At 36.2% G+C, this 15,002-nt stretch overlaps 1 protein-coding gene across 1 annotated transcript in view; it reads left to right on the forward strand.

The window, feature by feature from the left end:
* LOC140150272 (uncharacterized) overlaps window positions 1-15,002 on the forward strand; it is a 269,361-nt gene that overhangs the window by 248,351 nt on the left and 6,008 nt on the right. The window contains exons 4-5 of the mRNA XM_072172277.1: window positions 3,040-3,178; window positions 8,010-8,099. Coding sequence (XP_072028378.1) covers window positions 3,040-3,178; window positions 8,010-8,099 — 229 coding nt within the window. The remainder of the gene's footprint in view (window positions 1-3,039; window positions 3,179-8,009; window positions 8,100-15,002) is intronic.

Consider the following 15,002-nt stretch of genomic DNA (forward strand, 5'->3'; position numbering starts at 1 on the left):
AAGCATTTTGAAATTATTGCCAGAAAGAAGAAGAAAGAAGAAAGATCCGATAGCAAAACAGTACCTAGCTCGGGGGGTTGAAAAACCCCCAGCTAGGTAAAAAGAGCAAATTGAACAGAACAAACGGTATTTGAGAGCTAAGACTGTGTGCCCAGCAAACACAAAACGTTTTCGACATCGTTCGCAAAAGGTTATAAAAGGTTGTCAGAAAACGTTTAAATGTCGGGTTACATAAAGGGTATATTAAGAGTATAAAACGTTTTCATAACCTTAAAAAACATTTTTTTTGATAATCTACTGCTCAACAAACAAAAATGTTTTACAGAAAACATTTAAATGTCGGGTTATATAAAGGGTATAAAAACGTTTTAATAACATTCCAAAAACATTCTTGAAAACTTGATACAAAACATTTTAAACAGAATGTTATTTTTGGGGTTGAAAAAATATTGTGCGAAAATTGTTTGCTCTTGACCTGTATATAACTCGACATTTAAATGTTATTTAATTGTTTTTAATAAAACATTTTAAAAACATTTCTGTGTTTGCTGGGTTCAAACATTTTAACAATATTTGGCAAAAATGTTTGCAAAAATAGTTTACAATAACATTTTTTGAAAATATTCAAAAATATCGTTGTAGTGTGTTTTCATACAAAACGTTTTAAAACGTTATCATGACCTTTATATAACCCGACATTTTAATGTTATTAAAACGTTTTTACCCAAACCAAAAGCCAAAATATAACTTATTTAAAACGTTTTTAAAACGTTTTTGTGTTTGCTGGGATGCTTGACGGTGATGTAAGCATTATGTCACAACGGTATTTTCTAATCGTCAAAGAGGGCGCTTTTCACTTGCACAATTTTTTTTTGAGACAAGCTGTATTTGTAGTAAAACGGGATGATTTTCTGTTGGTCCGACATAAAATCTTAATTTTTTAGATTATAATTTTATGTCGGCCACGATCGCAAACCGTAGTCTCCTACAAAACTAGTTTGGTTACGCTTCCTCCACATGTGGAGGGACCGTGGGACCGTAACCAAACTGGCCGCGTAGGAGACTAACTCTGAGGCCGCACTCGCTGTCCTAATCCAAATATATAGTGCGAGATGTTTCGAGTGATAGAGGTGAAGTTTATGATGTTGTTTCTTTGCAAATTCCCACTGTTTTTCGCGTCCAAATGTATTGGGAACTTTCATAATGATTGCATATTATCATTTTGGAAGAAAAAAAGAAAAATCTAAAAATTTAAAAAGATCGTACATTAAGGCTTTAATATCTCCGCTTTAAATCAATATGCGTATCCTAGGTGGTGTCTCGACCGGAATTCAGTTTGTACCTAAATTTCTTCCCACAAGGAAATAGGCATATTTCATAAAAATAAATGCAGTTCAGAAGTTCCCTTTGTTATGCATATTGTATTGTGGGAAGGAATTTCAGTACAAATCGACACCCGGTAGAGAAACCAGGATATGCGTATTGAAATAGTTCAAGCAGGTGTGATTTGGATGATGTCTAGATCCAAACAGGTGCAATGATTGTATGACGTCACCATGAAAACATCCATCATTACGTGAAAACAAAATGTAGATTACCCGGATATATTTGGGAGATTTTTTCCGAATCCTCCGGATTTATTTTATCATTGTTATTGATTTCATGGACTGTGTGGAAACATTGCATTTAGATTTATTATGCATTTAGATTTAACTGATCATTGCACAAATTAATCAAGATAACGTGAAATTTTATGGTAGATCGCGCCGTATTATGTCTTTAATATTTTACATAACATCTGCTTTATTGTGGCTTTATTGTTTATCTAAAACTAAATCCTCGTACACATAGATATATGAATGACAGTGATATTTAATTGCCGTGAGCAGAATTTATACTTCGAAGTTGTTTACAGTCGCGACAGACGTTACGACCTATTCCGCGGCGCACGTCGTTTTGCTGTCCACCGCTGACATCTTTGACTTCAAGTCCCTTACCCGCCAGCATAAGACATGGGGTAAAACGACAAAGTTTATCCGGTTGGAAATCATTATTGCCACTTATGACGGAACCGTCATAAAACACGTGAACTGATGACTTGTAAAGTTGGAAGATAGCAGATGAAGTAAATTACGTAATTATCTAGATCGCTACGTTGTGGGAATTGGAAAAACAATTGCTATCACATAAAGCATCAAATCCCCCCTCCCCACCACCACCACCATCACCATCACCAACACTCATATTTTACACCTATCCTCATTCATTCAATCGCTTTGATATAATGCTAAAATCGGGAATTTTGTAAGTTCTATAGAATATTGTGAAAGTATATCAACTGAAGTATTTCCATGTTTTGTTTTGTTTGGGGGGGGGGTACATAAAAACCATATCGTATCACACTAGTTAGTGCCATATCTCATAAACTAATGTTAGGTCTCAAAACTCTGTGAATATATAATAGCGTTTCATTCATAGATTTGGAAAGTTTATATAACTCATTTTGCCCCAAAATCTTCATATGACAGTATGTCAAAATAGCGATTTACAAACGCCCTTCCACACAAACACACCCCTACATAATGATAGTACAAACCTATGGTTTAAATCCTACACATACTCACTTACAAATTCCTGGGTTCCTTTTTGCTGCTGGAACGGGTTTTTTTCATATTGGGTTTATAAAATGATGTGGTGTTCAACAACAAGCTGTATTAAGTGTGCTGAGGCTTGTGGCTCAACGTCTAGGTGTTGTGCCCGGGGTGTTGTGTCTACAACTATAAATCACTGCGGGTTGTTTTATGTGTATTAAAGCATTTCGTATCCAATAAAGGTATTTTGCTTATTTACCTAACGTTAATTATTTGTTTTCATATGACAATAAAGCTTTCTTTGCTATGTTTAACCCGGATCAAGTCACGAATCATTTTGACCCACTCTCTTAATGCTTATAATAAATTACAAAATAATGCCGTAATTCAATTTGCATGTGATGTGAGTGGGTTTTTAACTTGTGTCTATTTAATGATATCTTTTCAGGGAATTCAACCACTCATGTTGACGGTAAACCACCACCGTGTCCGACTTCTTGTAACTGCAGTGCTCTTTCTCTATCCTGTCACGATATGCAGATGAGCACAGCTATGGAAGCAAATATATCAAGCAGTATCAGATTCTTGTAAGTACAACTTTGCATAACAAAGACTTGAATAACCTTTACCAGTGTACTTCGGTTATATCTATAAATGCGCTTTTATAAATACGCACATGACCCATGGGCACGATATACCAAGACCAGCAAGCATGACCAAATCCTCATGCATTGACCACTATACAAAAAGGTATAGGAACTCTGTAGATAAATATCATCAAATTTAAGTATTAATTGAATTGCAAAATTATTACACATTTGCAATTCCGAATTTATAATATGTTATCAAAAAAAACATTTTGAAAGTATTTGACGACGGAAAAAAATATTCAACGACGGAAACGGTTACAATATAATCACACAATTGAACAAAATGTACAATTTTGCTGCACAGCAGTCTCATAATGTTCCGCCTTTGCATTCAAATGTATAGAAAGACCACTCGCTATGTAGAAGGTCACTTCGAGACTTACTGTCTATAAGCTGTTATGGCAGCGCGAAAGTGGTTACATGCGTATTTATAAAAGCGCATTTATAAGTATAACCGAAGTACAATGTTTACTCCATTTCCATACTTCTGAAATTTCATACCAGTATTACAGCTTTCGATGCGATGGTGAAACGATAATACATTCGAAGGCATAATATAGAAGGTAATGTACTCTAACCCACATTTGGGACATATATGAAGATGAAGCTGTTATTTGTAATTATACTGTACATAACGAGGTACGTCCTCTAGTTCTAAGCAGCGCTACTCCAAAAAAATTAAACAGGGGTCTCTAGTCTCGTAGTCCGTAAAGTTGGCCACCAGCCTAATCCTAAAATGGTGAGCTAGCAACAACTTTTATTTTTTTGAGCTAGAAACCCTTTTTTCAGACTAGCGAATTTTATTCTCGGACTAGCGAACCTTTTAATAAGACTAGACTCTTTGTATGTAGTGCAAGAGTGATTCATATAAGAGTTCTGATTATTTACAATGGTTGATGTGACATCACATTTACGTCACACGTACAATGTTCACGTACCGCGTCTACATGCGAATGTCTTCTGACACAAGCGAGTGGTGGATTTCTAATTAAAAGTTAAAATAAATCGTCACCTTTGTTTATGATAAATTCAGATAATATCATGCTAGAATAAAATAATAAGTTAAACTGTTTTTTAAAGCTGATATTTTGCTTCAAGTGCTGCTTTACAATGCTTTCAATACGACACTTTTACGATGACTACTTCAAATGTTCAGCCTAGAGTCACACAGATTAATTACTTGCGCTTCGGAGCACGGTTAGGTAAAGCAACAAGTCTATATCATCATTATTAAGAATGAACGTACGTGGATTTTATTTATAATATCATTTCCTTTAAAAGTCATATGTACACTGTATCCACTCCGTAGAGATGTTCTTAATTGCAAAAATGATTAATTCAATTAAGAACATTCTATACAACAAAGAGAGAAAATCATTCCTGCTACTCTACCCAAGTATTAAATTACTAGCTTCCAGACAAGACGAGATCGATGTCTTAATGCAACATCAATTAACATATCTCCACAGTCATTACCACCCATCACTTTAAGTATTGATAACGTATATGACCTACTGACTATGTTCGCACGTAGAATAATTTCAAGTAGAGTTTGAACAGGTGCAGGGGTGCCATACGTATTTAGTGCTGTGCAGCCTGGATATAGAAAAATAAATTTATTTATTAATACGGGTCCCTTGAAAGCTGTTTATATGAGCGCATAGCTTCTAGAGTACTATTTAATGGTAGCAGTATTCTTACCATAGCGTCATCAATTTGTCAGCGTAGATATTGTGTTTGATAACCTTACATTAAGTAGGTCATAAGCAAATACGCTTTCTTGAAAAATGTATGGTATTAAACATTTGTTCAGAAGTCATAAATATCATGCTGAGAAAAATAAAGTTCACATGGGTCATGTTGTTTTGCGAGTCACTTGTAGTGTTTAATGACAGTTTGTGGTACGACCCGAAACATCAACAGGACTATTTCAAGTGCAACATGAGTATGCTTTGCCAACCATGCTCTTAGCATGAACGTTTTAGATTGCACTTTTCAAGATCCCTGTCAAGATGAAATAGCGTGTGACATAACTGCTTCCAATTTATTTTACCTACTCCCGACGCTTTAACATTATGTCAGCCTTATTGGTGATATAAAAGCAAGCACAAATATCAGGAGCATTATAAACAGAACATGCATTTATATGATATAAAAGGAGAAGCGATACACATTTGACTTTGCCGGCAACATCTGTAGCTAATCGTGACGTGTTCCTTATCATTACCGATCAAGTCATTTGTAGCCCATTCCTTGCATCTGTTACAAGATACACTCGTGAAGTAGCAAAACGTGAACAAAATCTCTTTAAAGAGGTTTTTTGAAATGCCACGAACCATTTAACATGAAAATAGTCAATGGCAATGTAGCAACTGTAGTACTTGTGATAGAATCTGTATTCTGAACTATGAAGTCAAACATTGTGCATGTTGATGTTTTATTTCCACTTCTCTGACGTCTTTAAAGAATGCTCTGAATTTTTCTAATAGCTTTCAGTGCATTTAGAGCTACTTTTTAAAATATGATTTGTGTCATCAATATGCATAAAAGTTGTTACGCTTCAAGTACGTCACTTTAGCTCTAATTTAATTGTAGTGACAGAATAGCAACTATTCAAGCTGGATGCTGACATTTATGAAAATGTAAAATGTGACATTCAAAAATGTTGAATTGGTAATAAATGTATTACCGATGTGTACGTGGATGCACGTTTCCTTTAAATTCATTCTAATGTGTACATTTGATTCATTATGCAATCTTATTTACAAACTTCTTCGAATAAATGTGTAAAGTTCTAATAAATCAGTTGCCAACATTAGTTTTCTAAATTTAACATAACGATTTTGCATAACCATATAAAAGCTAAATTTATACTCGGTCGCTTTTGCAGAAAAACGATTATCACGCATGCTCAGTGTTTTTTTCTATTTTAGAGCACTAAGCCGATCAATTGATACTGAGACTGAGGCAAAAACGACGTCGCTTTTGCGAGTAAAACTCTGAACTCCCGAGCATTGCACCTTTGTTTCCATTATTGTACAAGGAATACATTAAAAAAAATTCCACATAGCCCCCTCATGAAAAGTATTTAATTATCTTTGTAATCACTCAAAAAGCATTTTGTGTGAATTTTACGTCCGAATTAAATTTTTATGAACCTTTTTATTTTACATGTAAAGTCTATGGGGTGACGATTAGAAATGGACGGCAATATTGAAAAACCCTCATTTTGGGCCATTTTAGACACTAAAATGCCCATAAAAAAAGAATAACACTTAGTTCGGATGTAAAATTCACACACAATGCTACCTGAGTGAGTACAAACATAATTAAATACATTTCATTCGGGGGCTATAGCAAAAACAAAAAATGTCCTATACCTTAATGGTTATGGAACAAAGGTGGATGTCTCTTGAAACGTGAATGCATTACCTAATCATTTCCTATCAACTGGGTATATAATTTGCTAATTAATTCGCCTTTCTCGATCATTAACTTTCGTAGATGACCTAATTCAAAGCAATGTTCTTTTGTAGACTTTTAAATACTTTAATATTGTCGTCTGCAATCGCGACTACCGTGATTAGTATAATGCAAAAGCGACGAGCAATGCATCGCAAAATTTGTCGATTGCCCGTCGCTCAGTGATCGAGTATCAATCGGCTTTAAACCCACTGAAATATAAATGCTAAATTGGGTCAGATGTTGAGTCGGTTTAGCACATTACCTATTTTATGTTATGCACAATATGGTTACCGATATCTGTATACAATTTGATATTAAAATAAAATAGTTCCATAACATTCTAAGACTGTAAATATGTGTTTTAAGGATTTTAATTGAATTTTGGGATTTGGGCCGTCATCTTGCATTTAGAGGGCTTACTTTACATCGTGCATCCAAAGTAACATAAGCACGCTAAGTATGGCCTTGGTAGTCAGGTAGTGTTAATTCTTCCTGGAATATTATCCGATTGAAAACAATACATTTAACAGGAAAATCATTACCTGGGACACATTACCTGGGACACGTTACACGGACACACGTTACGTGGACCACATCATTCCTTTGTTTTGATCTAAGACATTATGGAACAACCATAGAGATTTTTATATATTGCTAATAAATATAGAAATTTCATGAAAAAATAATAAAATGAAAAGAAGAGCTTCCCACATAATCCATGTGTTAGGATCGGTGGTGAAAAACTCATGAATGGGAATTATTGAGTTTCCTGCAAATGGGCTATTCCAGTTACAATCCATATACCACGGAGTATAGGTTGCCAATGGAGTCGCCCATCCAGCATTTCCTCTGTGGGAGATTAAGGTCATATCTCCCATAGGGGTGTTTGGATTTTAACTGGAAAATCCAAATGTATAGTATGATTTTCTTTCTCTTATCAAACCGCTAAAGCTCTATCTTTCACCGTAGGTATAAATAACATAGCCATTGTCTCCCAAAGTTAGCGGCTATATTAAAATATGTATATTTATATAACCAAGAGCCATCGCCAAGTAAGGCTCCCAAAGTCAGCAACTATATTAATATGTATTTATATAACCGAGAGCACAAAATAACATTTTCGTCTATGAAATGAGATTTTGTTCCCAGCTTTGAAGTTCCATCTGCAAGACTTAACAGCTCTAATAATGACTTATACTAGGGCGAATCTAAAATGCATGACGTTCCATTGAAGGTAATAGTACACGGGTGTCTGGGCAGGTTAAAATTTAATTTAAAAAATGTTATTGCTTTTCTCCAACAGGTACTTGAAAAACGTTAGTGGACCTGATCAAGGCCCGATGACATCATCACTCTTTTTAAATCTCACCAAGTTCCCGTACCTTGTAGTCGTGTAAGTATTACTTCAAATTTTTGACTTTTCTATGACAATTTGGAACTTTTTGATCACTTTTCATACGGTTGAGACTTAAATTCTGTTCCGCAGAGAAACTTACGAAAATATGCGACTGTAAATTGTACATTCAAGTGTTATAGGTTTTCTGTGACAAACATTTCTAGATGTTTAATTTTTCATTGACACCGGAAAGGTATAGCACAGTTGCACTGTACAAACAGTGGCGGCGTCAGGAATTTTTTCGGTGGGGGCATTGAGGGGGCAAAGTTAATACCGGGGGGAGCAAAATCAACTAATTTTGCGCAAAATTAGCGCAAAAAGTGGAAATTTTGTAATTTTGGGTTTTTACTGGGGTTGGCAACAAAGGGGACAAGAGTTCTGACTGGCATTTGTCCTCCGCCCTCCATGCTCCCCCGTGACTCCGCCACTGTGTGCAAAACACCAAAGTATTTAGTATTTAGAGAATAGTTTGGTGTAGCCGTGATGGCTTCAACTTTAAGTCGGTACCAATATATGGAAACAGATTGTGGCGTATACCGGTACTGCTGATGATTTTAAAATGAGTCTAATGAGACTGCCTGGACTGGGTCGTATATTTGCAGAGTCGTGTCCAGCATTTCCATTAAATATTTCCTGCCTGTAACCTATCGATATAACAATTTCAGATCAGATAATTTTGTTGTGATCGTTAACAACAAAACTTATTTTCCATGTCAGCACACATTTGGCAAGTATTGTTGTTTTGTTGTTGAAGCTCTATTTCAGCGCATTGGCGTGATCGAGTTGTTTTTCAAATATTCTGGTGCTTTAAAAGAAATGTTTATGTATGTATGGGGTGGGTGTATGTATCTAGAACACACATATATGAACTGGACCATTTCGTTGTCAAAACATTTCAGCGCACATATTTGCTTTCACTACTGGTGTCGTCTGGAAGATGTGCGAATCCACATTAAAGAGAAAGTTAACTTATTAACTTACCCTAAGGTGGACTGTAAAATTCAACATTTATCAACGATATATATTTGAAGTTGTGGTTTTATACTTTTTTACTTTGTCTCAGAGGTAAAATATGACCTCTTCAAGGTGACATCATTTGTAACTTTTCTACCCTGAAAAGCACACAATGATAGTACTTAAATGTTAAGGCGCATGCTTAGATCTTGTTCGCATTGTTTTCAAGTGCGCATTGTAACCCGGAATTGCAACCATTGAACTATTCCAGTTGATATTCATACATCCCTTATGGAAGACATGACCTTAATCTCCAGCTATCTCCTACACTGGGAGTGTAAATTTCACTTTTAATTAAAGCCGCAAATTAGAACTAGTATTGTCACGAATAAGCCAGGATACATTCACCTAGCTAATACTTTCAAGTTGACTAAATTTGGGTTACTCCTTCATGTAATTATACACGAAATTAGGGTTAGGGTTAGGGTTAGTTTAGGATTAGGGTTAGGGTTGGGATTAGGGTTAGGGTTAGGGTTAGGATTAGGGTTAGGATTAGGATTAACTTACACGAAATAATTACATGAAGGATCGACCTAAATTTGTGAATAGATAAGTTCAAATGTGAAATAAGGGCAGGTATAGTCAACATCATGTCAGCACCTAACACCTCCAGATGTGTGTATGCAATATGCACTATACCGAGGCTCTCTACAGGTCAGTTCCTCACAACACATTAAACATTCTGACTTTAATCAATCTTCTTCAATATCAACAATAAGTTTCTTTAGCGTCTCAGACTAACTAATATAATTGAATACTTGTTTACGTTGCCAAAATATCCCAAAGTGCCTGCGGGTACTCGTCTTACCTTCAATAACGTTAGCCTAGTACGGTGTTTACCTGTTGATTTTTAAAGAATAGGTTTCGTACCTTCACCTTGCACCTAGCGCCACCAAATAAATCAATATGCGTGTGGTTTAACTGACATTACTCACATTAGCAGTAATGGATTGCCATAAAACCTCGTCTACGAGCATATATAGCGTTTTTGATGAAAGTTAGATTAATACGAGACAGTCGTAAATATGCCAATACAATTGATTGGTCTTACAATAGTCCTTGACCTATGCCGTTCACTCCAACTGGGGGTTGAGTGGTGGCATCCGCATCACAATGTCCCGCCAAACTGTTCTGTCATCTGCTGTACGGCTGGCATTTACTCTAGAGTTTAGGTTAGTTCTTTTGCAGTCAGCTAGCAGGCAGTCTCTCCATCTCTTTGGTGGTCTTCCTCTAGGTCTGACTCCCTGGATGTGACATTCAAAGGCCATCTTTGGAAGGCGTGAGGAGGCATCCTCTGGACGTGGCCAAATAATAATGCAGTCTCTTCCGGGTTATTCTGTCCAAGATGGAAAATTCAACACCCAGGGTTTTGCGGATGATGGTGTTTCTGATCCTGTCTCTCCGTGTTACCCCCATTATCTTCCTAAGGCACATCATCTCAAAAGTGAGCAGTCGATTCTCATCCTCTTTTTTCAATGTCCAGGTTTCTGCTCCGTCTAGCAATATTGACCAAACAAGGACCTTGTAAAGCTCAATCTTGGTGTTGGTTTGGATGTCCTTAGCACTACAGATACTCTGTAGTCTCTGCACAGCTCCTAGGGCTTTGCCTATTCGAAGTTTTATATCTTCTGAGCAGGATCCTTTTTGGGTGATCTTTCCTCCCAGGTATGTGAACTCCTCCACCTGCAGAAGCTGGGTATTGTCAATTGTGATGTAAAGATGGGTGTCCTCTTTGCATATGGCCTGGACTTCTGTTTTAGCGATATTTATTTTGAGTCCATGTAGCAACAGAAAAGGGCCTTCCTCATTTCAAGATGCTTCTCAACTATTGCCTGAGGGTGAAGAGTTGGTCTATGGTTGAACGTCCTGGTCTAAATCCTGCTTGGGACTCAGTTCTTTTCATGATTCGGCGTTGTAGAATAAGTGTAATTACTTTGCATGCATGGCTAAGCAAGCTGATCCCTCGGTAGTTGCCGCAATCAAGCTTGTCTTTCTTCTTGTAAATTGGTGTGATGATAGCCCTCCCCCAGTCATCTGGGAAAATTTGGCTGTCCCATATTTTGGTGCATAGCATATGTAGGATTTCGATCCCTGTTCTTACAATAGTACTTCTTTGTATATGTTTGTATCGGATTTGCTCAAACTCCACAGTATTATCATTTTGTCGATGGATACCGTCTGGATTCATTTAGCTTTCATCAAAAACACTCTATATGCTTGTAGACGTGGCAATAGAGGCGACAATTTGTGTAGGTGTGTGGGGTGTGGGTAGTTTTTTGTTTTGTATTGTTTTGGTTATTTTTTGTCATCGTTTTACATTAGGGACATGATTAGAGAACAAATCAATAGTTCACTGACGACCTATAGACGAAAGTTCTTTCATTAAGAGGTTGACCCCTCCACCTCCCTGAAATGTAAGTGTGAAATGTTGAAAATTCAAACCCGAAAGATTACCTTAAACCTTTTGAACACCCCCAGACGCACCACCCCCCCACACACACACACACCCAACCCGAAGGGACTTTCGTTTAAAGGACGTGTTAGTAAACAATATTGTTATAAGTGGAACGTGGTTTGCTATTAAGATTTTCCTTTCATCGATCATGGAAGTTGGCTGCCTTACACGGTGTCTTGATTTATTGTAGCAAATGTGTGAATTTATTGGGAAAATATGTATTCAAACATAAAAGCAATATATTATATACATTTCATAATATATGTATTTCGCCTGTTTGTTTGAGTTATTTGTTACTTGATCTGGAGCTATCTGGCGATGTGTGAATCCACGGAAATCACTCAGTGATTTGCTCGTCCGGTCGATCGTAAAAATCATCATTCAGGTTACGGTACCTTTGTTATTGTGATAGGTGTGCTAAAATATTCCGCTAGTGGTTCAGTCAAAAGCCGTGTGTTTAACACAAAATAAGACATTTTACATGATAATTTTAATATATACTGACAGTATATAAATTTGGCCTAGCTACATATATTTGAATGGGGCTTCAACTTCATCAATACTGCCGTTTTCTTTGTTTTTGTGCCACATTTTTCATTTTAAAAAAACCAAATGACAATTTGAATGACAAAATTTCACTTTTAATTTATAGCAATTGGGATCACTGAATGGGTCTTTATCAATTTTAAACTTTAAAAAATGTTCACGATGACATCATGGAAGTTGGCTGCCTTATATCACGGTGTCTGGGTTTGCAGGGGCAAATGTGTGAATTAACGAGAAAAGAATGTAATCAAACATTGAAAAACAATATGTTATGTACATTTCATGATAGCTGTATTTCGTCGGTTTGTTTGATTTATTTGTCACTTGATCAGATAGATTATCTCGTAGAAAGTTAACATATTAAATTATCCTAAGGCGGAATGGACAAGTCATCATTTATTTAACGATATTTGGTGTTAGATTTGTGCCTTTTTTACTTTGACTGGGAGGTAAAAAATAACTTTTTAAAGGTGACATAATTTGTAACGTTTCTACCCCGGGAAAACACACAATGGAATATTTAAATGTCAAGGCGCATGCGCATGCTTAGATCTTGTTCGAATTGTTTTCAACTGCGCATTGCTACCCCGGGAATTCAACATTGAAAAGGCTACGTGATAGCACTAATTACAACTGCAAATAAGAACTAGTATTTGTTACGAATATGCCAGGATACATTCACCCAATTAATTCGTAAAAATTTCAACTTGATTAAACTTGTGAATAGGTTATTTAGTTGCAAACAAACGTGAAATGAGAGCAGGTATAGTCAACATATGCAATAGCGATTCAGCAATGTTCTATGCAGGTCAGTTCCTCACAACACATAGTCTGCCTTAAAGAACGTCTTCAATATCTTATCCCAAAATAGAAAGTTTCGCTATAGCGTCTCAGACTAACTAATATAATTGAATACTTGTTTACTTTGCCAAAACATCCCAAAGTGCCTGCGGATACTCGTCTTACCTTCAATAACGTTAGGCTAGTATGCTGTTAACTGTTGATAGTCAAAGAATTAGGTCTCGTACCTTCATCTTGATAATTTTCCTTTAACATGCTTAGCCTCGCCAAATGAATCAAAATGTGTTAACTCTAACATAAACTATTATCTTACATTTGTTGCAAACCCGTGGCAATGTAGAGGTGACACATTGCAACGTGTGTTTTGCTCACCGTTTTACGAAGTTCAAAGACGTCCTATAAATGAAAGTGTTATCTTTAAGAGGCTGACCCCTCCCTCAGAAACCTAATTGTAAAATGTTGAAAACAAAAACCAGAAAGATCAACTTTAACGGATATTTTAACTATTTTTTTACAAACATATTCAGACCTCCCCGCTTCCTTAACGAAATGACTTTTGTCTAGGACGACATCAACCTTTTAGTTTGCTTCCATCAACAGTGTTATTCGGTTATAGTTATAAATGCGCATTTTATAAATACGCACGTGACCACCTCCGCGCTTCCATAGCAGCTTGTAGGCCAGTAAGTCTCGAAGTTACCTTCTACATAGCGGGTGGTCTTCCTATACATTTGAATGCAAAGGCGGAACAACATGAGACTACGGTGCACAAAATTGTCTATTTTGTTCAACTTTGTGATTATATTGTAAAGGTTTGCGTCGTTGAATATTTATTTCCGTCGTCAAATACTTTCAAAATGTTGTTTTTCATAACATATTACAAATTCGAAATCCCCCCATGTGTAACAATTTTGCTATTCAATTAATACTTAAATTTGATGATATTTATCTACAGAGTTCCTATCCTTTTCTGTATAATGGTTAATGCATGAGGATTTGGTCACGCTTGCTGGTATGTTATGTCGTGCCCATCGAGTCACGTGTGTATTTATAAAAGCGCATATAACCGAAGTCACTGATCAAATGAGTATTAAGCAATATTTTAAGGAGTGGAACGTACGATTGGAAGATGGCTGCTTATATTACCTTGTCTGAGTTTGTCGTAGGAAATGTATTAATGACTGGGAAAATTGAAAAACAACATATCGTAAAATCTTTACTTCGTCTGATTGTGTGTGTGTGTTTCTCTCATGAATCATCGCGGAATATGTTTTAACATATTAATACAACATAATATTCCGATATAGTATTGTATATAGTAAGATGTGACAAGTACCAAACGTCATTCATAACCTCATGAGTATACGCGATGCGTGTGATACAATCATATTTTAGTTTTAGTAAAAACGCTAACGCAAATGGAGGTCATTAATTAGAGGTTAATGACTGCGTATCAGTTGTTTTCAGGGTATTGTGAAAAATCTAAATATTTTTCTTTGAAACCGAGGAATATCCTGAGGGGCGCAGTCCCGAAGGATACTCCGAGTTCCAAGTAAAATGTATAAGTTAAGGAATCGTATAGGAATCATTATGGAACAGTATTTTTTGTGGGACATGAGAACACACCACACACATGCATTCTGAATACGAGCAATGTCCTTTTTGCAATTCGCGATATAATTTTATAGCAAATTATACGAGGACAGTGGCGGCACTAGCTTGCCTTCCCCCACACACATTTGAGGCATATCCCCAAAATTACGTACATTTCCACTTTTTGAGGCAACTGAAAATCACTTTGCCCCCACCCCCCCCACCCCCAACACATTCTGGTGCCGCCACTGTATGAGGTTGCCTTAATCTAACCAGAAAATGATACTGTTTCTTTCAACATTCTAAAATAGTTCATGTCACCGCTTATAAACTAAAATAAGTACCAGGGAATATTATTTTAAATATATTAAGCGGTCATAAATTAAATAAGAATGAGTGAACCTTGTGTAATTATAACATCAATGAACCTTTTATTTTGAAAGTAGATAACAGTATTCAAAATAAGAATTAGCATACCTCATTTGGAATTG

The sequence above is a fragment of the Amphiura filiformis genome, chromosome 4 (assembly GCF_039555335.1).
Source record: "Amphiura filiformis chromosome 4, Afil_fr2py, whole genome shotgun sequence".
Taxonomy (NCBI): Eukaryota; Metazoa; Echinodermata; class Ophiuroidea; order Amphilepidida; family Amphiuridae; genus Amphiura; species Amphiura filiformis.